Source organism: Triturus cristatus, chromosome 12, assembly GCF_964204655.1.
Source record: "Triturus cristatus chromosome 12, aTriCri1.1, whole genome shotgun sequence".
Lineage (NCBI taxonomy): Eukaryota > Metazoa > Chordata > Amphibia > Caudata > Salamandridae > Triturus > Triturus cristatus.
Window position 1 is genome coordinate 575,211,360 of NC_140595.1, and position 22,849 is coordinate 575,234,208.

The 22,849-nt window shown below is 44.6% G+C and overlaps 1 protein-coding gene across 3 annotated transcripts in view; it reads right to left on the reverse strand.

The window, feature by feature from the left end:
• Positions 1-22,849, reverse strand: part of ABCC12 (ATP binding cassette subfamily C member 12) — a 907,115-nt gene that overhangs the window by 197,275 nt on the left and 686,991 nt on the right. For all 3 annotated transcript variants that reach the window (XM_085640128.1, XM_085640130.1, XM_085640129.1), the window contains one exon: positions 17,210-17,299. In XM_085640128.1, the coding sequence (XP_085496254.1) occupies positions 17,210-17,299 (90 nt within the window). The remainder of the gene's footprint in view (positions 1-17,209; positions 17,300-22,849) is intronic.

Here is a 22,849-nt window from a genome sequence, read left to right on the forward strand (position 1 = left end):
TACTTTGAGGCCCTGCCTAAAATCCACCACCTTCAGCAGCCACCTCTGGGTAAACTGATCATTTCTGGGATTGGTTCTCTTTTAGAACCTCTCTCCCAATTTGTGGATTTATTTGTGAGGTCCTTGTTTTTTGAGATTCCTACCTACTTCCAGGATACAAAGGATGTTCTACGACTCTTGGTGGATGTTCCTTTGAAGTAAAAACCAACTACTTGGGTGCCGATTACGATCCTGGAAAAACCGGGTACGAACCGTCGGTCGGAGCGTTTTCTCCGTCCGACTCGTACCCGGTTGTAAAACTTTACAAACATGGAAGTACGATTCGCATGGAAACACCATTTCCGTACGAATCGTAAAAAACACCGTCCGACGATAATATACATACGAATGTGATCCGGGAATGCCCCGACGTGACGTCGGGACGCTGTCAGGCAGCGTTTCACGACCCAGGAAGTACGATTCGAACCGACAGCAGTCCGGACGGCAATATTTTTACGGCACCCAAAAAGTGCCGGAAAAGTGAAGTACGCCGCAAAATGACCAGAATAGGGGGCCCGGTACGCGCCGTACCCCCCCCCCCCAGCCTCCGTGAGTACGCGCCGTACCCCCCCAGCCCCCATGAGTATGCACCGTACCCCCCCCCAGCCCCCGTGAGTATGCGCCGAACCCCCGTGTATGTACCCCCCTGTACGTTCGAGTCGTACCCCCACCCGTGTATGTACACCCCTGTACGTGTCGAACCCCCCGTGTATGTACACTCCTGTACGTGTCGAACCCCCGTGTATGTACACCCCTGTACATGTCGAACCCCCGTGTATGTACACCCCTGTACGTTCGAGTCGTACCCCCACCCGTGTATGTACGGTGCGTACCCCCAGCGCGTAGGTATACAACAAGCCAATGGCTCAAAATGCTCTACTGCCCTACCAAAGCTACTACCCGAAATCACTGAGAGACAATCTCCCTTTTAGGCATTTTTGGCGGCTCAAGTGCAATTGTTCCAATGTTTAAAAATACAAGGAACATGCCAGGACATTGTCATGTCAGTTGTTAGACAGACAGCACCGGTCTCCACTCGGATGGAATCAGCTAAGAGAGCCTGCAATAACAATTAATAGGCACTCCTGGAAATCTGTCAACCAAAAGAATCCACAGGGAGAATGGTGTGTGTGAAAAAACTCTGCACTTTCTCCAGTCTGATCAAAAAATCAATTAGTTAGAATTGGCATATTCTAACCGAAAGGAAAGATCAGTCCAGGTTCCACTTTTTGCTTTTAAAAGGAACAGCAATCTGAAATATAAGCTGGTACATACAAGACAAAAAGTGTTGAATACCATCAGGCAGGACACACTCTGGGCATTGCCCCCTGTAAAAGGGCATTTACCATGCGGGTCTTGCAGTGTTTGCGCACAGACTACACATTCAACTGAGATTGACATTGGTAAAGATAGACCTTGGGAACAGTGACAACACACAAACTGCAAAAGCAAGAGACTGATGTATCTGATGTCTTGCCTGTGTGGCCTCAGGTATGTTGGAATGACAACACGTAAGGTGAAAACTCGGATCATGGAGCATATGAGCACCCTCAGATGAAGATAGCAGGCAACCAAACTCACTAATCACTAATCACTTAATCCAAAGGGGACATCAAGTGGAGGAACTGAGGTAGACAGTCCTTGATAAACCCAATGTGCCACCAATCATCACCAATGCTACCCACTTCTTATTCATCAGGGAACAAAAGTGGGTGTATAAACTACATAGAGATGGCTAGAACAGCGATTTCACGAGATCTTCCATCCTGTGACACAGTGACACCATCACATGGGCTCCAATGTGGGCAGTCTGAATAGTACTCAGTACATTGTGGTGGGAGAGGGACATCACTAGCTCAGACTTCTAATTTATCAACCTTAACTCTGTCTACACCTTGGACTCAAGTATGACTGAGAATTACTGAAAAGAGAATTTCCACTCCAGTTCCTTCTGAGTCATGACTCATGCATACCTCGATTTTACATTTGAAGATGACCTATACCTAGTACAGATTCATAAATATAACGGTATTTGACAAAATAGTGAAAATAAAATATCAAGATGCAGAAATATCGAGTTTGAAATATCGTGATGCACATATATTGTGTGCAGAAATATAATTGACAAGAATATCAATTTTAAGGTAAGCAATATTGATGAACAAGTTACTTACCTTCGGAACGATATATCTGTAAGAAACATTAGTTATAGATTCCTTACCTTAGAATTACCCCCAGGCATCAGACTGGATCCGGAAAGTTTTCCGTGGCGTTGGTCGGCTCCGCATCCGTCGATGGTTTCTGTACATGACTTTCCGCACCAGAAACGCAGAGCCATGCAAGACACTGACCACTGGTGCACAAAAGTAGGGCCCTGAAAGGACATCCTTTACCCTAGAAATCAGTTCACAGAATGGGGAGGATGGGTGGGGAGGTAAGGAATCTATAACTAACTAATGTTTCTTACAGATATATTGTTACTGAAGGTAAGTAACTTGTTCATCTAAAAGAAACACGTTAGTTATAGATTCCTCACCTTAGAATAGATACCCCAGCAATACCAACCCGGAGGTGGGTCTGCGAACCAAGATCACACCAGAGAGTCCTGGAGAAGAGAACGGCCAGAGAAGCCGTCTCTCCGGACTTGATTGTCAAGGCAGTAGTGTTTGGTAAAGGTGTGCAACAAAGCCGTTGCCCTGGTGGAATGAGCGCGCAGCCCCACTGGAGGCTACTTCTTTGCCAGAGAATAACAGGCTTTGATACACAAAACAAAGTGATGGTCTGCCCGATGTGAAAAGCAGTGACAAATTTGGGCAGGAAGGATGGACGAGGCCTGAGAACCACCTTGTCCGGATGGACAGACAGGAAAGGAGGCTTGGAGGAAAGGGCCTGGAGCTCACTCATCCGTCTGGCAGATGTGATGGCTACCAGTAAAGCAGTTTTAAGCGTCAGAAGCCTTAAAGGACAGTTGTGAAGTGGCTCAAAGGGAGCTCATATTAAAAAAGTTAAGACCAGATTCAAGTCCCCCTGAGGCATAACAAAGGGGATAGGAAGAAAGAGATGAGTTATGCCTTTTAAGAAACGAATAACAACCGGGGATCGAAAAGAGAAGGCTGATCAGGAAGCCTAAGGAAGGCATAGATGGCCAAAATATAGCCTTTGATAGTGTCCAGAGTAGAGACCTGCTGGGCTAAAGAAAGAAGGAACAAGAAAACTTCAGAAAGAGGGGCAGAAAGGGGATCCACAGCCTTTGCTGGGCACCATGCCAAAAACTTGTTCCACCGGCAGGCGTATTCCGTCTTAGTGGAGGGACCCCTAGCTGCCAGGATTACATCACAAACTTCAGGAGGCAGGTCAAAAGACGTCAACTGCCGACGCTCAATCTCCACACAAGGAGGTGGAGGCTGGACAGGTTAGGGTGGAGGACCATCCCCTGCTGCTGCGACAGCAGATCCTCCCGAAGAGGTAGTCTGATCGGAAGATCGATGGCCATGTTGAGCAGCTCGGGATACCAGACTCTTCGTGTCCAATCCAGAGCCACAAGAATGACTTGGGCCCTGTCGCGCCTGATCTTTTTCAGCACTCTGGGCAGAAGTGATATAGGCGGAAATGCGTACAACAGATCGCAACCCCACTTGCGACGAAAAGCGTTGCCTAGCGAGTGCCCCCTTGAAAATTCCAATGCGCAGAATTGCTGACATTGCGCGTTCTCTTCGATGGCGAATAGATCTAACCAAGGCTCTCCCCACTGTCAAAAGAGACCTTGCACCACCTCCAAGTGAAGATGCCATTCGTGTCCCATCATGCACCTGCGGCTGAGTTTGTCCGCCCTGGCGTTCAGGAAACCTGCCAGATGTTAAACCACCAGGGATATGCCCTGATGTTCCAGTCATGTCCAGAGGCAGAGGGCCTCCTGACATAGGGTCCACGACTCCACCCTGTTTGTTGCAGTACGCATGGCGGTGGTGTTGTCCGGTAACACCTGTACTACTCTTCCCCAGACAGAGGGAAGGAATGCCTTGAGTGCAAGGCGAATTGCCCAAAGTTCCAGAAGCTTGATGTGGAGCCCGGACTCCGCCGGAGACCAGAGGCCTCTGATCTCTGCCTCTACTATGTGGCTGCCCCATCCCAAAAGGGATGCATCCGTCACCACCGTTTGCTCTGGTTGGCGAAGGGAGAGGGATCTGCCATTGACCCAATCCTTGGTATGTGACCCACCACTGCAACTGTTGAGCAGTGCCGTCCAAGATCTGGACCCAATCGGACAGATTCCCCTGATGCTTCGCCCACTGGAACTTCAGGTCCCACTGCAGACCCACATATGCCACCTGGCATGATCGGCCAGCAGGATGCAGGAGGCCATGAGGCCCAGCAGCCTCAGGGTCATTCTGACTGAAACCCAGGATAGAGGCCGAAAGATCGCTGTTTGGGAGGATAAACCCGAAACTGCGCCGTGTCCAGAACCACTCCGATGAAGAGATTTTGAGAGGGAATCGGGTGTGACTTTGGCACATTGATGTAGAGCCCCAGCGAATGCAGGAGCTCGGCCATAGTCTGGAGGTGTGAGACGACTGCCTGGGGTGAGCCCGCCTTCAACAGCCTGTCATCAAGCTAGGGGAAGACTGGTACCCCTGACCTGCGCAGATTAGCTGCGACCACCCATCCCTTTCGTGAACACCTGAGGGGCGCTGGTAAGGCCAAAGGGGCGCACAGCAAACCGAAAATGCTCGTGGCCTACCGTGAACCGCAGGTAATGCCAGTGGGCCGGCAGTACGGGGATTTGAAAATAAGCGTCCTGCAAGTCCAACGCTACCATCCAGTCTCCAGGGTCGAGGGCAGACAAGACCTGAGCGAGCCTCAACATCTTGAACTTCTCCTTTCGGAGGAAGAGGTTGACATTCCTGAGATCCAAGAAAAGCCCTTGAAACGCTCTAGAGCGTTGTACGCTTTGTTGCCAAAAAGGCGACGGCCATCAAAGGGCATGTCCATCAAGGTGTTCTGGACATCAACCAAAAAGCCAGTCGATCTCCTCCAGGCGTAGCGACGAATGGCTACAGACGTGGAATTCGTCCTGCCTAGAGAGTTGGCGGTATCCAGCCCACAACGGATGGTAAACTTAGCCGCATCCCTCCCGGCGGCGACAGCCTGGGAGAGAACTGTCCAGGCCTCCTCCGGACACTTAGGCAGCACCTGTACAACCGTATCCCACACAGAGTGGAACTAACGGCCCAATAGACATGCGGTGTTTACCGACTGCAGTCCCAAGCTGGCGGAAAAGAACATTTTCTTCCCAAGATGGTCCAGCTTCTTTGATTCTCTTTCCAGTGGAGTGGTAGGGAATGCGCTCTTGGAAGTGGAGGCTTGGACCACCAAGCTCTCTGGGGTGGGGTGTTGGGAAAGTAAAGTGGGGTCACCCAGAGAATCGGGTGGTGGCGTCGGGCAATCATCCTATCCATGTGCGCCCCCGTATTGGGCCTGTACAACGTGCCCAAAAGGACGTTGGTAAAGGCCTCATTAAACAGCAGCAGGGGCTCTGCCGGCTGAAGCACCTCTGTCAGGAGGTTAGTCCTGATTGCCACTGTAGGAAGCTCGAGGATGAGGGCTTCGACCACACTACACAACACCACTGCATATGACATCCCTCCTCTGTAGCCACGGTAGGTGGAGACAACATGCCAAGGTCAGGAGATGTGTCAAGACCACTGGCATCCCCCAGTTCCTCTCTCCAGTCCTGCTCAGATTCCATATGATCAGTTAAAGTGTCACCTGACCCCTCCCAGTCCTCCTCCTCATCTTCAGGTTGCCAATATGGCCAAAAAGAGACCTCAGGATTGAACAGGGGCACAAAAACCCCACTCGGCGCCGGATCCAGCATCGGGCGTCGGCAGTCCGGCTCTGGGTCCACATTGAATGGAGGCCGGGGTTGACGCCAGCTGGGACACGACCAGCGTCGGTTGTGGTTGCGGTGCCGGAGGAAGCGGCAACAGTGGAGGTGTAATAAGATCAACCAGCGCCGATCCAGATCCAGGCCTGGATCCAAGGGGGGCCTGCGGTCCCGTGGCTGGAGCCGACGGCGGAGAAGGCCTCGACCCCTCAACCGAGTCTGCGGGGCCGGAAGGCGCACCAGCAGGTTTAGGCTGCCCAAAGATGACATACATGGCCTCGTAAAACTTACGAAGTTGGGCGGGAGTCGCTCCAGGTCCCGGGAAGGGAGGGAAGCCCAGAGTCGACCCTTCAGGCTCCAGGCATGGAGCCACGGGAGGGGCACCGCCAGCATCCCTCGTCGTGTCAGCCGACCAATGGGGAGAAGTCGAAGAGCGACAATGCTTCTTCTACTTATTTTTATGGTTCGACTTACCAGACCCCAAGTGCGAAAACTGCGATGACTTGGATGAGTAGTGATGACCGACTGCCGGCGCTTAAGCAGCTTTCGGGACTGCTCCCACAAAGTCTTCAGCACCGTTGATCGGCAGTCGGCGCATGACTTAGAGTCGTGGTCGTGCTCCAGGCAAAAGAGACACAGGTGGTGAGGATCCGTAACCGACATCATTTGGTTACAGGAACCGCATGCCTTGAAGCCGGGCATCCCTCGTGTACCAGAAGTCGATGGACTCAAAAAATTAAGTCGACAAAAGTATAGAAATAGTCAGTCAAAAAGTGACTGGAGGTACCACTCTCTCCGAATCTGCGCTGGCTGGCATGGAAAAAGAAAGAACTGACATCAGCGCACGAGGGCACAAGTAGCTACCGCGACATCATACCGGTGACCATGACGCCACCTTCCGATGCGCAGAGGTACTGCTGACGAAAAAACTTTCCGGCTCCAGTCTGATGCCTGGGGATAATTCTAAGGTAAGGAAACTATAACTAACGTGTTTCTTTCAGATGTTAAAAATATCTATGTTGTTAATATTGATATTAAAAATATCTATGTTATTAACAACAATAGTTTTATAAACGATATTACCAATATCATTTTTTAATATTTTTATGCATTTTAGTATATTTATTAAGTGTATGTGTTCTAAATTAATTATGTAAATTTTGTAATTCACTTTTTTAAGTGCGTTAAGTTTTAGGTGCAGGCTGTGGGGTTTGTAGGGGTATTGCGTGGAAAATAATTTAATTATAATTAATCAAAAATATTTTAAAATAGTTCTAATTTTTTAATTGATAATTATTTAAATTGTATAATTAATTGATTTGTGCATATATGGGGTCAATTAGAATGTCCGGCGGATCGCCACCGCCCGCATGGTGGTGGCGATCCGCCCGACATTCTCTCCCGCCCGCATTCCATTTCCCCCGCCATATTACTATGGTGGGGGGACCCCGGTGGACGGAAAGACCGTCCGCCGGTCTTCTGCCCGGTCGACTCATCGAAGTTTTAATATGGTGACGGTGTCTGTTAGACACCGCTGTCCATATCACGATATATGTGGGGATTTGCCTTTCCGTGGCGGCAACCTTGCCAATGGGGGCACGTAGTGGGCCCCCAGGAATTTTAAGGGGTGGGGGTGCACATGGGGGTACCTATGGTACCCCCCTGCATTTGTATGCACAACATGGCAGGCACCGCGCTGTGCCTGCCACGTTGTGCATGCAAATGCACAACATGCATATTTGGCATTGCGGCGGGTGGTGCTGGCGGCAGTCCCTTTTTATGTCGGGATGGCATCCTAATGATGCCCATGGTGTGCGTTGTAGTTTTTGATAGGGTAAAGGGTATGAAGGAGTTAATTATAATAATTAATAAGTAATATCAATTATTAATTATTATTTTATTGCTCATTCATTATGTAAATTGTGTACTTACGATATTATAGTTATATATCAGGTGCAGCTTGTTGGGTCTGTAGGGGTAAAGGGTGGGAAGTTAATTCAATATAATTATTTTATTATAAGTTAATTGCTATTAATTGTTTAGTTGATAATTAATTATGTAAAATGTGTAATTAGTAAATATTTTAAGATATATTTTAGGTGTGTGTTGTTTAGTTTGTAGAAGTATAAGGTAGAAAGTTATTTAAGTAATAATAAATGTAAAAACAGATATTTATTCATTAAAAACGGTGCTATTTATTAAGTCATATGTTAATTGTGCTCTGCTTTTAAGGGGCGATTCCGATCCGGGTCGGAAGGGCACCGAATGTGATCCGGCCAGAAAAACTACAAGGCTTACGCGTGTTTTCCACCCGACTCGTACAGCTGTACGAGCGAGCAAGTACGATGCGAGCTACATGAAACTCACTGACCTAGTCGTTTCCGAGTCAGAACCGCTCCGTACGTCTCGGTCGTAAGCTAACCGTGGCGTGCAATGGATGCAATTTATGACCGAACCAGTACGCGTCGGACAGCCTGACACTCTGGCTCGCAAAACATCCGGGTGGTTGCCTTTGGGGGTCCGCGTCGGACCCCCTGTCCCCGCAGCCCTACGACTCGGACACAGGGGGAGACCCAAGGGTCCCCCAACACAGGCATGTACGGTGCAGATGGCACTGACGCGTACCCACTGTAGGGGGTGCCCTTGTGCAAGACATACCCATTCAGTCAATGGGAGCCCATGTACGTGTCGTACGACAGGCTCCCATTGACTTCTATGGGAGTCCGACCGAACCGAGTCCGGCAGCATACGGCCGCATCGTATTCGCTCGGTCGGACTGCAGGACTCTGGCTCGGTCGGAAAACACTCCGGATCTGGCTCGGTCGGAGTGCTTTCCGACCCGGATCAGAAAACGGCACCTTAATTGTAAATAACATTTGCTATGATTGCGAGAGTATAGGGCCTTATCACGATGGCAGTCGGTCAGACCACCTACCGCCATCCTATCAGGCAGGAGACGATCGGACAATGAGTCAGCTGTCCCGTCCACCCAATTAAGATGAGACAGCCAGCACAGCAGTCAGAAAGTGCTTTTTACCACAGCAGCATGTGCCGCAGCCCAGGAAAAGGGCTGCAACACAAGCATCGGTGGTAAAAAGCACTTTGTGCACATCAATGCACCCTGTGATCCTGGCACAAGGTGCATAGATGTGTTGCGGGGCCCTACATGTGCCCCCCAGGGGTTCACTGACAAAACCTCAACACCCAAAACATCCGTATACCACAATATTGAGTCATAAATATAAATGTCAAAAATATCAACATCCTATATTCATAAAGGTAAGTACAAAAATATTGGGAAAAAAAGAATTGATGACATAAATATAGATGTAAAAAATATTGCTTTTTATATATAAAATAAAATAATAAATATTACATTTTTTAAATAAACTTAATTAAAAAAAAGATTTAATACAATACACATTTTAACAAAAAAAAACAAATGAACTTAATCTAAAAAAGTTCAACACACATATATATTAATTATTATCTATATTTACTGTGAAACAATTAATAAACTATTAATTTAAATGTATTTTATAATTTAAAACTATATTAAAACGTAACAAATAAATATATATATACACATATACCAATAACATAACATTTATGTTGAAAAAGCATTATATTATTAAATAAAACATTAAATTATTTTAAAATATTAAAACTTAAATTCCCAACTCCAGTCAATGCAACAGTAGGGAAATGTTAGATAGCGGAGGGGTAACAATTACTATTCCCACTCCAGTCAGTGCAACAGTAGGGAAAGTGTTGGATAGCGGATGGGTAAAAATTACTATTCCCACTCAAGAGAATGCAACAGTAGGGAAAGTGTTGGATAGTGGAGGGGTAAAAATTACTATTCCCACTGCAGTCAGTGCAACAGTAGGGAAATGTTAGTTAGTGGAGGGGTACAAATAACTATTACCACTCCAATGAGTGCAACAGTAGAGAAAGTGTGTGGATAGCGAAGGGGTACAATTTACTATTCCCACAACAGTCAGTACTACAGTAGGGAAAGTGTTGGATAGCAGAGGGGAAAAATATTATTCCCACTCCAGTCAGTGTAAAAGTAGAGAAAGTGTTGGATTGCGGAGGGATAAAAATCACTATTCCCACTAAAGTCAATTCAAAATTAAAAACAAAAAATATTTGAAAAACAAAATAAATTGAAAAAATGAATATGTTAAAAATGAAAATACGAATATATTTAATATGATAGATTTTTAAAAATAAAAACATTATTATGTTAAATACATATCACAAATACTACAAATAATATATTAAATAAAATATATAAATATTTTTCAAACAAACATTTTTGGGTTAGAAATTATTTATAAACACAAACATAATTACATACATTTATTTTATTTACATCTTACCCTATAACACCACACAATTCACAACCCACATCTAAATTAAAAATAAAATGTACTTCCATAATTAACATAATTAATTATCATTTAAATAAATATTAATTACAAATAAAACACATAAAAATGAATTACCTTCTCACCCTACACCCCTATAAACCCCATAACACACACATAAAATTAATTACACAATTCCCATACTTAAGTTTCAATGAATAATTAATATTATTTAACAACTAATTTTTAATTAATTAAAATTAAATTACTTCCCACCCTTTACCCATATTAACCTCTCAACACACACCTAAAATTATTTACACAATTTCAAGATTTAATTTTCAATTAATTAATTAATATTAACAACAAAATAATAATTAATAAAAAATAAATTACTTCCCACAATTAACACTATAAAACCTCAATTTAATAGATATTAATAAATAAAATAAAAAAGTAATTTATTATAATTAAATTACTACCCACCCTATTCTCCTACAAACCCACAACCCGCTATGAAACTAAAAAAAACGCAAAATTCAATTAAAATAAAATTGATAACTACTAAAAATGTAACACATATATTAAAAAACATAAACAATACAAAAAAATACATCACATACATGTAAAATACATACTAAAATACATATCTCTAATTAAAAAAATCGATATTTTAAACAACTATATTTTTGCAAACAATATTATTGGCTTCTATATTTAAAAAAAGGATATTTCTTACCTTCAAATCGATATTCTTGACCACGATATTCTTGCTGTCGAAATTTCTCACTGACGATATTTAGGACTCAGTATTGTTGTACTTTGAAATTTCCAACTCAATATTTTGTCTGCACACCCCTCCACCCCCCAGGCCACCTAGCAGGACCCCGTCTCTCGTGGGCTCCTGCTAGGGAACCCCAATTTCCATTTTCATCTGTCTTTTCATGGCAGTCCAACCGGCCTGAAAAGGCAGTTGAAAAGGGACATCCTAATCCCCATGGCAGTGCCTGCACAGACACCGCCTCCGTTGTAGGGCTGGGATTCCGACTACCACCCCAACAGGATCTTGGATCCTGTCGAAGGTGGCGGTCTTTCCCCTGACCTCCAGTATTATAATACGGTGGTCGGCTTGATGGCCTGGATGTTGGGTGGACGGACACAGACAGCTTGTCAGTGGCGGTCTGCCCACCATCGTAATGAGGCCTTCAGTGTGGATTTTAATTATGATAATAATATTTGTTTTAATGTAATATATATTTATTAAACATTGCAGTAAAAATGTATTTTTTTATTTATAAAAATTTGTAAATATTTAAATAGTTATATTTCTTAATATTTAATATAGTTGTTAAAATATTTTATTTGTTAAAATATTTTATTTGTTTGAAGTGAACTACTCTCTCTCTACTGTTGCACAGACTCGAGTGGGAACAGTAAATGTTACCCCTCCTGAGTCCAACCCTTTCCCTACTTTTGACTGTTGCACAGACTCGAGATGGGAAAAGTAAATTTTACCTCTGCTGAGTCCAAAGCTTTCCCTACTGTTGCACAGATGGAAGCGAGGCTAGTATATGTATTATTCCTATAATTTTATAGTTTTGTTTATGTTGTTCACATTTATATTATTATGATGTTTCTGTGTAATTAACATTCTATTATTTATAGTTAGTAATAATTATGTGTGTATATATATATATATATATATATATCTATATATGTATATATATATATAGTTATGTTATTACATGTTTCTAGTAATTAGTTAATTAAAATATAAATTACAATTATTATTCCAATAGTTTTAAATTATTAAATAAACATACACTCATACATATATATGTGTGTTTTCTAAGTAAGCATAACATTGACATATTTTTTTAATCATTTAAATAAATGTAATTTACATTATATCACTGTTAAATGTTGATATATTTAGGGCCTTATTATGAGTTTGGCGGTCCGTGGACTGTTGTGCCGGCGGTGGCAGTCCAAACATGGTGAGCTTCATGGGTCGACTGCCATATAATGAGCTGGGTGGATTGCATTTCCGAAGACAGTGGCTGAACAGCAGCCACCACAACTTCGACTGCCAAGTTCGCAGTCGGGGAAAGGCAGCAGCCATAGGGCGGTACTGAGAAGCTCCACCATCATCAGTATGACAAGTTGGCTTTCCGACAAGCCGACCATGGCAGTGTGACTGTCAGCTTCGAGTCGCAGTAACGAAGGATTTGAGGTGCATACTAACCCCTCTCCTGTTCTTCCAGGCAGAGTTCCACGCAGATTCCTTTCTCCAGGTCTCCCCTTTACAGCAGCATCTTCACCCCAAAGAATACAACCCTTTTTTGCGGGGATATATACATAAATCCTTTTTGTTCTATCTGCTCATTGCCTGGATGGGCCACATATGTGCCCGACTCTGGTAATGGGTAGGTGGTATTTTACTACATGTATCCCGCATAAGTGCACATTCAACACATTTGCAGTTGAAATGTGCACACAGGTAGCCATTACAAAAATGGGGTAACCCATGGTTAAAGGACCTGGGTGTAATACTGATACCAAAAACAGTGGTCCTTGACCAATAATCAATATATCTGAGACATATGCTTTGCTTAGTTAAATGCTTTCCTAATCCTGAGCCTGAAAACAGAGAAACTCTTTGAGAACAAAAGCTCGCAATACTCAATATATAGTTCAATCTAACAAAGGACAACATCCAAAACACTGTGGACTAATATACATACGTTTATTCTTTTGGCAATTTTGCAATATTGATAGGACAGTACGAGGTTGCTCCAAGGAGAAACGTGCATCAAAAGAAGGTGATTAAAGAGTGAATAAGACAAGAAATGGAAGGTACATAGTAATAAGGATATTCAATCAAATTTAGGCAATGTGGATCGGTTGTAATTCACCGTCCAGAATCCAAGTAACCTGGTCACATTCATTAAATACAGAATTATGTTAGTATATTTCATAAAATGACCCCATTGATGGTCTTGCACGAAAAACTGAATAAGTGTCCCAGGTGGTAAAGAGTAGGCGTCGACGTTTCGACCCGTCTTGATGGCCTTAGGGATTTTTAAGCCTTGGCCTTGCGGGTCTTCATCAGGACCAAAGAGGGGGCAACCTGACTGGAAGGTGGTCTAACTGAAACACCTAATCAATTTCAAAGGACTTATATCACAGGAAGAAATCCCGAATTCCAATGGATGGAGGGCTTGATGTCACAGATCAATCAAATTCGTTCGAATCAAGGATTCATATGAGAACCGTCTGCGTTGGATCGGCCGTTATTCAGAAAGGATCGCCGAGGCGTAAGGTTCAGTCAAGGCACGAGAACACAATGAATGTGCAGATTCACGGAGCGTCTGTCTCCGTTCGAGCCCCAGTTCAGTGTGAGCTCAACCGCGACTTCGTGCGTTTGAGGCACGAAGTCGCGGTTGAGCTCACACTGAACTGGGGCTCGAACGGAGACAGACGTTCCGTGAATCTGCACATTCATTGTGTTCTCGTGCCTTGACTGAACCTTACGCCTCGGCGATCCTTTCTGAATAACGGCCGATCCAACGCAGACGGTTCTCATATGAATCCTTGATGCGAACGAATTTGATTGATCTGTGACATCAAGCCCTCCATCCATTGAAATTCGGGATTTCTTCCTGTGATATAAGTCCTTTGAAATTGATTAGGTGTTTCAGTTAGACCACCTTCCAGTCAGGTTGCCCCCTCTTTGGTCCTGATGAAGTCCCGCAAGGCCAAGGCTTAAAAATCCCTAAGGCCATCAAGACGGGTCGAAACGTCGACGCCTACTCTTTACCACCTGGGACACATATTCAGTTTTTCGTGCAAGACCATCAATGGGGTCATTTTATGAAATATACTAACATAATTCTGTATTTAATTAATGTGACCAGGTTACTTGGATTCTGGACGGTGAATTACAACCGATCCACATTGCCTAAATTTGATTGAATATTCTTATTACTATGTACCTTCCATTTCTTGTCTTATTCACTCACTCTTTAATCACCTTCTTTTGATGCACGTTTCTCCTTGGAGCAACCTCGTACTGTCCTATCAATATTGCAAAATTGCCAAAAGAATAAACTTATGTATATTAGTCCACAGTGTTTTGGATGTTGTCCTTTGTTAGATTGAACTATATATTGAGTATTGCGAGCTTTTGTTCTCAAAGAGTTTCTCTGTTTTCAGGCTCAGGATTAGGAAAGCATTTAATTAAGCGAAGCATATGTCTCAGATATATTGATTATTGGTCAAGGACCACTGTTTTTGGTATCCGAAATGTGCACACAGGCACCGATAGATATGGAAAATCATTGCCCACCGCTGCAAGACTGCCACACCGCGGGCCCCAAGGTCAACTTGTAATGCCGCGGTCTAAACCCCGCTAACGCTGTGAGCTAATACCAGGTGCGGACACGGTTTTCAGGCGATCGGACTGCCAAACTCGTAATAAGGCCCTTAATGTTTACTATTTTTGATTAGATATATGTGAAAAATATTTTTGTAATCGTTATTAGTGTACAGCAATATTTTTTTTTTATTTTTGTCATTTGCATTATAAGTATAGGAAAACAATATTTTTGTGCTTTATATTTTTGACACAATATTTATATACCATGATATTTGTGGTTTCAATATTTTTTCAGTGAACCAAATATAACATTTAGACACTTACATACATTGGTCTATTCAAGTTATTTTCTATATGTTACACTTCTTCTCTTAATGTATTTATTATATTTACCCTGCAACAGTGCTGACTGGGAATACTTATCACAGCATGCACTGTGAATATCTGGCAGAATAATTACTTTTACTTTTGGTCCTTCTACATATAGAACTGCCATGTGTGCTAAACTTGATTATGTATGTTGAGCTAGTTGTCCTGTCATAAACCTAATTTTCCTCCACCCTGTGACACTTGACATTTTAGTATTAGTTGTAATTTGATTGTACTTGTTTTTTTATTTGAGCACTTCAAGCAGCAGCACTGCATTTAGGTCCTGAACAAAGCTGCAACACCACCGTGAAGGGTTATAGGCTGAAACATGTCAACTTTTGTTTGACACTAGAAGCGGGTCTAATCATTCCCCACAGTGCCCAGGGATGCACTAATAAAGGTATTTGAGAGCCCTGTAGCTACTAGTAATCATCACCTTTGTTTTGATCTGCTGCCCTCATTACTCCTAGTTCAGCATTTTGGGTATTTTTCAAAAAACATACCTGAGCTCCTCCCTCTCAGAGAGGGGGTTGTAGCCCATACTGTGACTAGGCCTCACAGTATCAGGAGGTTCCTAATGATGAAGCATGCAACCTATGGTGAGTGAGGGAAATCGTTCTTTAAAAGGGATACTCAGTAATGGCTAAGTCTCTAGCTACGACAACAGTATCTATAGACCCATGGGTTTCTTTTTGTGGTTAGTGAATACTCTTACATACCAAGGAATACTAGGGGTCAGCTAGTGGCATTCCATAAAAGAAATAATCACACACTGCTCTTCTGGTAGTGGCCAGCCAATAATGCATTAACGAAGGGTTTACTTTTTTATTATATTTGCTAAGGCCATTCAGTCTTTGCTTCAAACTTTTGTAAAGCATTGTATCCTTTAATACCAGGGCCAAAGTTTGTCAGAAAGATCAGTAGTTAAACACACTTTGGAAAGCTTAGCTATCTAGTTCACATTCATAATGCATCTCTGGCTGATCTAATATGATGGGGGAATTGCATCCTTTAGTTTAGAATAAAGTTTAATTTATTTTGTAACATAGGCTCTGATGTATGCTGTGTACCCCCTACAAATTCTTTAGCAGTCTTTCCTGGCAGCCCCCAGGCCTTCTGACACTTGCAGGGCTGAAAAAGTATGTGAGCTGAAAGTGTCCATTTATGTGCTTCATGTAACTAAGTCGAATAGAATTACAAGACCACAATGCAATACCACAGGCAAAAAGCTGTCACAGAATGTTAAAAGATTTCTCAGATCTCAATCTGTGGTGAGGGATATTCCAAAGATTAAGGACCAGATTCTGGTGTCATTTGGAAGACCTCCGAATCAGATATGGCTTTCCCAGATCCAATTTGTAGCCCTTGTTTACGACTGAATCGTACACAGGTTCGAATGACCAAGTACGATACGAAGATCGGGTACGCACCGACCAAATCGTTTCTGGGACACAAACCTGTCCGTATGTCTCGTTCGTAGCTGAATCATGTCGCACTATGGAGCAGTATTCCGACCGAGCGACTATGAAGCATGATTTGAACAGCAGGCTTGCGGCTTTCGGAAGCGTACTTTTGGGGGTCGTAGCAGGCCCTCTTTCACCGGGGCCCTCCGAATCTGTCACAGGGGTGTGCCCATGGGTCCTCTGATCCTGGCATGCACAGTGTGGCGGGCACCATGGGGTGCCCACCACAGGGTGTAAGCTGTTCCGCACCCACCCATTTACTGCTACGGGACCCTGTGTACAAGTCTGTACACGGGCTCCCATAGAGTTCAATGGGAGTCTGAACAAATCGAGTCCGTAAGCATACAGCAGCATCGTACTCGCTCGTTCGGACTCCTGGAGCACGGCTCACTTGGAAAGCCTTCCGGATCCGAGTCGTATGGAGGGCTTTCCTAGCAAGACCGTAATCAGGCCGTAAGTATGTGCTGAGGATCCACAGTAAACATCAGAATGCACATATTTTCTACTTTAAAATTCTTTATATATTGATTGATTTTCGACCAGACTTTGAAACTTCTTTATTCATATGTGGCAATAACTCATTTTCTGTGCTAACATATCAACTCTTTTAAAGGCTTTTCATAGAAAACACAGCACAATTCAAATGTGAGATAATACCAGACTATTACATTTTCATAATTGTTCAGTAAGTCACAATACCCACCAAGATATAATCCAAGATTTGTTCCACGGATGTAAACCTCGATTCTGTTTCTGTTGCCATTCTAACACATATCTGCAGGAGTCCAGCAAACTAAGAGAGATAGCAAAAGTTGAGTCATAGATGGAAGTGTATTAGTAATTAGCATTTATTCACATGCACAATAGTTTAGAAATGACCTGTATTTCATCAATGTTTATTGGCATGAGTGATGACATCTGTAGCATAAGTCTAAAACATAAAGCATGATTGCAAGAGTAAATTTTACCACTTCCCAATACATTAATGAATACATTTATTCCATCAACTTTGGTGTAGCTATACCAATGTTCTATCCTTTGTTATGATTACAGTAAGTGCTTTTAAATGACTGTGCTTTAAGTTTGCAATACAGTAATAAAATTTGACATAACTTAGTAAATTATAAGGTTTGATGATATGATATTAATTTATCCTGGTGTCTATAAGTTAAATTATACTTTCCTGCCTGCAAGACAAGTTGTCCCTTTTTCCTTAACGGATAAGTAAGTGGATCCTGCCCTAGTGCCAAGAATTCCCTTATCATTGAACCAATGGCTTGGTGTAGTAACCTTCCTTGAAAAGAAAGACCAATTTGCAGCAGAATCTCGAGAGCACATTGCCGCTCTGAACACAATCCACAATGACAAAACTTGACAACGTGGAACTTGACAATATTTTCATAGTCCAGATCTCTTCTCTTCACATGCTAAAGTCCTTTCAAAGCCACCTCCACTGCCAAAGCAGTAACCAGAAGTTCAAAGAAGACCATTAATTATCAGGAACACAAAACCTTCCTAGACCTTAAAATGTTATTTACTAGGGTAATCGAATATCAATTAAAATCTGCACAAATCTGATTGCAAGAAACATACTACTGAAACCCAATATCAAACACCCTAGAATCTTTACGGACAACCTATCCTTTAGGCAATTTGGTTACATCCAACATCATTGTATCACTAGAATGGCATCTTCAAAAATGTGATGATTATGTCACCAATCCAGGAACGGGGGATCACCTATATGTTGGACATGCAGTGCAAAAGAATGTGCTCAGTTCGCAAACAGAGACTTGTTAGTCACTCAGTGGGTTGAGGAATCATGAAATTAGACTGTATGTGTAACAAACATCAGTGAAATACTAACAGGATTAAAAAACAAATCTTAAATAACTGGCATCCCTCCAATCATTACAGATGCATCTAATACTGTGAGGAGCATACAAAATTAACTAAACATCATCACCAACTGCAGGGTCCTCAGGCATTTCTCTTTTATGTAACATATACTTTTTAAAAGGGCCTCAAATATCTCTTGAACATGCAGCCTGGTGCTCTAGGAAAGCATTGTTCTCAGCATTTTCATTACACAATATAGCATCTTTGAGCCATTTAAATTGGGGGTGAGGCGGGCGCTAGGGAGCCCACGGCAAGATGACCGCACTATAGTGCAGCTCGGCCGGCCTTGAGCCAACAACGCATCATAATCCTACTTTAATGCCAGAATATTAGCGACAAATTGAGTGGCATATCCTCGTAAACATTGTGGGCATTGGAGGGTGCTAAAACGACTCACCTGAGCTGATGCTGAGAGGCATTACAGTGGATCGGCCCGGAGGAGACTGAGGAAATGGTGGCTGCCCTGTAACAGCTGAGACCACAGCGGGGTAGCGGCGTGGTCTCCTCCTGTGGTGATCGGTGTTGGCCGGACAACTGACGCACTACAGCTGCCGCCTTGAGTCGAGCCCTAGGCTGCGGTGGATCGGTGAGTGGCAAATGGCGTGGTTGCTGCGATCGAGGCCCCAGCATCCTGTAGGAGACCACACCGGTGAGTGGCGGGCCATGCCACCCGGACTCTGTAGCACTGCCCGGCTGACATGAACGGGCCGTTGCCTATGCTGGGTAACTAGATGTTTGCTTGTGGCCCAGACGCGTGGGGGACGCTGAAGCGGCCGGAGGGAGAACGGCTGGGAAAACAGCCTCTGTGTGGAGCGGACACATGGACTCTCTCCTGAGGGCGGGTGCCTATAGCCTAGCCTGGGCTGGCAGTGCGGGTGAGGCCTAGTGAAGCGGAAGGTGAGGGAGCGGCTGTGGCAGAGGAACATTCCGTACCTGCATCAAAGAGCTGATATCGGCCCTGTCTAGTGTGCGAAGACTTTCTGGTGCATGGCAGCTGAGGCGCGTTGACAGTGAAGTGCGGAAGGAGCGCTCCGACGGCCTAATTGATAAGAACACACTTACAGCGGGCCCACCGAGTCGCAGAGACTGACCCTGCAAACGCAGCCTTCCCCGGAACTGGTAGTGTCTGTAATCCCACATCCTTGACCATCAAATCGTCAAATGGTTGCGGGGGAGGGAGAACACAGAAAAACACCCCACGCTGCATGATAAAGGCGCCGATGACCGGGCGCCTCTAGGGTGGGGCGCGCTGACTGCGAGGATTGCGTATTGTCTGATCGCACCACAACATTTAAGACTACAGCAACAAAGGGACAATACGACGCAGGCTCACTGTGGTGTACAGATTTGTGATGCGGAGTGGCCGGTCTACTCTCATGTAAGCCCGGTCCCCTAGGGGCCCTGCCTTGCTCACAAACAAGTCCTGATGGGGAAACTGGACAAGGCACAACCAAAGCTGTCCTTTGAAATCAAAAAGGTCACCCGCCCCACTAGTGATGCCACGTCCAACATGGACGACCAAGGCACAAGTCTGGACGTGCTTGCAGCCACGCTGGCGGCAGTACAACAAAGCCTGGCTACCATAGACGGGAAGATAGACCACATCAATCTCCGCATTAATCACTTATCCACAAAACTGGACCAGCAGGCGAATCGGATTACAGACGTGGAAGCCCACATATCCACGACGGAGGACACGGTGCATGAACTACAGAGAAAAAGCCTCAACATGGAGAAATTTATGGCTGTCATCCAGGCCAGATACGAGGAGCTCGAGGCGCGCTCCAGACAGAACAATGTTCGCATTACAGGAGTGCTGGAGTCGACAAACACTGGGCTCATTAAACAAAAGTTTGAAAATCTACTGGAGGAAATATATGGAGCAGCAGAACTGTCTAACATGCTCATAGTTGAGAGAGCGCACCAGACACTTGCGCCACGACCTCTGCCGGGATCGCCACCATGACCGATTGTGGCCAGGCTCCTAAATTATAGAGATCGCAATTTGATTCTAAGGCTGGCAAGAGAAAAGGGTACCATCAATCATCAAGGAAACGTACTAAAATTCTTCCCAGATTTCACAGTGGCGGTGCAGACGGCCAGGCAGGAGTATCAGCAAGTAAAGTCCTGTTTGCAAAAGGCCAACATAAAATACGCCATGCTATACCCGGCCCGTCTTAAAATAATGCACAAAGACAAGATCTTCACCACTCCGAAAGCGGCCATGACTTACGCCAAGTCCCTGCTGAGTCCACAATCCGAAGATGACGACTGAAGCTGTCCACTGCTGGATTGCAGCACAGGGTTGCAGAACATGAGGTCCTTCCGCTGCCATGGGAACTGCAAAAATCACTCCTCTACACGACAGATATGATCCCTACCGGGGTACAAAGCAGGACTGGTGCAATACTGACTGCAGATCTCACGGCCCTCCCCGGTACCAACAGGGGAGCATGATGGGACTCAGGCGCACCCCCGTCGATGGGTAAGCCCCTAACTGCTGTACGCAAAGTTGTGAGTTCTGCCGAGGATGTATTAGGCACTTATCGGGAAGTTCAGGTTTCTCAAGTATTGGGGACATTCTCCGGCATGGTTGGGATGTGGGAGTGGGCGGGGGGGACTGATAGTCTTGTAAGTTTTTGTTATTTCTTTTATGTAACCATGTCCTGTTGGAACTGTATTGCGGAAGCGGCTGTTTTACTATCATTTACACCTACAAGTAATACATTAAGATGCCGGAACAGACTGGTAATAGATCACTAAGATGTTTAACCTGGAATGTCCGGGCGTTAAACAACCCTAGGAAAGCCCGTCAGGTAATGGCCTATCTCAACAGACATCACATAGAGATAGCAATGTTACAGGAAACACACCTCACCACCCATTCTGACAAGGCACTGGGCAGAACTGGCAGTGGCCTCCTCCTATTCAACATACTCATGGGGGTTATCAACCTAGTTAAAAAATGAGTACAATTCCACCTAGATCAAGTACTACGAGATGACCAAAGTTGTTGGGTGATTTTAACGGGCACACTCTGTGGGACATGCGTGGGCCTGATCAACACATACGGGCCAAATATAGATGACCCAATTTCTACACGGAAATACGCAACCAGCTAAGGGACCTGTCCTACACTGACCTTATATGGGGGGCGACCGTAACCTCACACTCGACGCAGAACAGGACAGGTCAAGGAATGCGACAAAATATCTCAAACAAGCCACTAGGGAGATTTGAACATGCATGGACGAGCTTGACCTGGTCGACGAATGGAGGCTCCGGCATTTAGACACCAGAGAGGGCACATATACCTCTACTGTACACGGCAGTTGGTCCAGATTGGACTACTGGCTGGTCACCCCCCGTGTTCATGGATGGGAGGCGGACATCCAGCATCTCCCCTGGACACTATCCGACCACAAACCTGTGTTACTAATAGTAGACATACCCACATACACACCACAACAATTTATATGACCCTAATTACAGTGACACCATACGGGGGTGATAGAGGAATACTTCCAGCTGAATGTGGGGTTGGTGGAGGGCCCAGGGGTGGTGTGGGAGGCATTTAAAGTCACCATACGAGGGACATGCATTAGTACCAGTGCAGGGATACTGAAGGATATTCGCTCCAAACTGCAGAATATAGAGGCGACCATCAAATGGTAAGAGAACGAATATGAAAACACACAATGGGCGTATCAAGGAACAACTCACTCTCTACAACAAATTCACAGACAATGAGCTTAAATACATATCGAAGAGGCAGACGGTTCGGGCCTATGGTGCGGGGGGCAGGTGAGGACATACCCTGGCTCAGAAAATACAAAAGCGCAGTGCAACACATACAGTGATACAAATTACTGATGACAGCGGAGAAACTCACTATGATAATGCTGGTATCTCCTCCCCTTTTCTTACAGCCTACAATCACATGTACAAATCGACAGGCCCCACAGACACAGAAGCACTGACAGCATATCTAGAGGAAATAGCTTTGGTGTGGTTGTCTGATGCCCATAGGGAATACCTGACTCAACCAGTGACAGTCCCAGTGGTCCAGGAAGCGATCAGATCCCTGCCAAATGGCAAAGCCGCTGGCCAAGACGGACTCTATAACGAGTTTTGTAAGGAATATGCAGACCTGTTAAGTCCACACCTCCTGGCTATGTATGCAGACGCGCATGAGCAGCAGATTCTCCCCCCCCACACTCAGGGAGGCGCTCATAATTACGCTCCTTACGCCGGACAAACCTCCAGACAGATGGGACTCCTATCGTCTGCTGTCTCTAATAAACACTGATGCCAAAATACTGGCTATGGTGATAGCCACCAGACTGACGCAATTAATGCCGGCCATCGTACTTCCAGACCAATCAGGATTCATCCCGAACTGCTCAACCTCACATAATATTCGCACCATTTTTGCACTGCTACA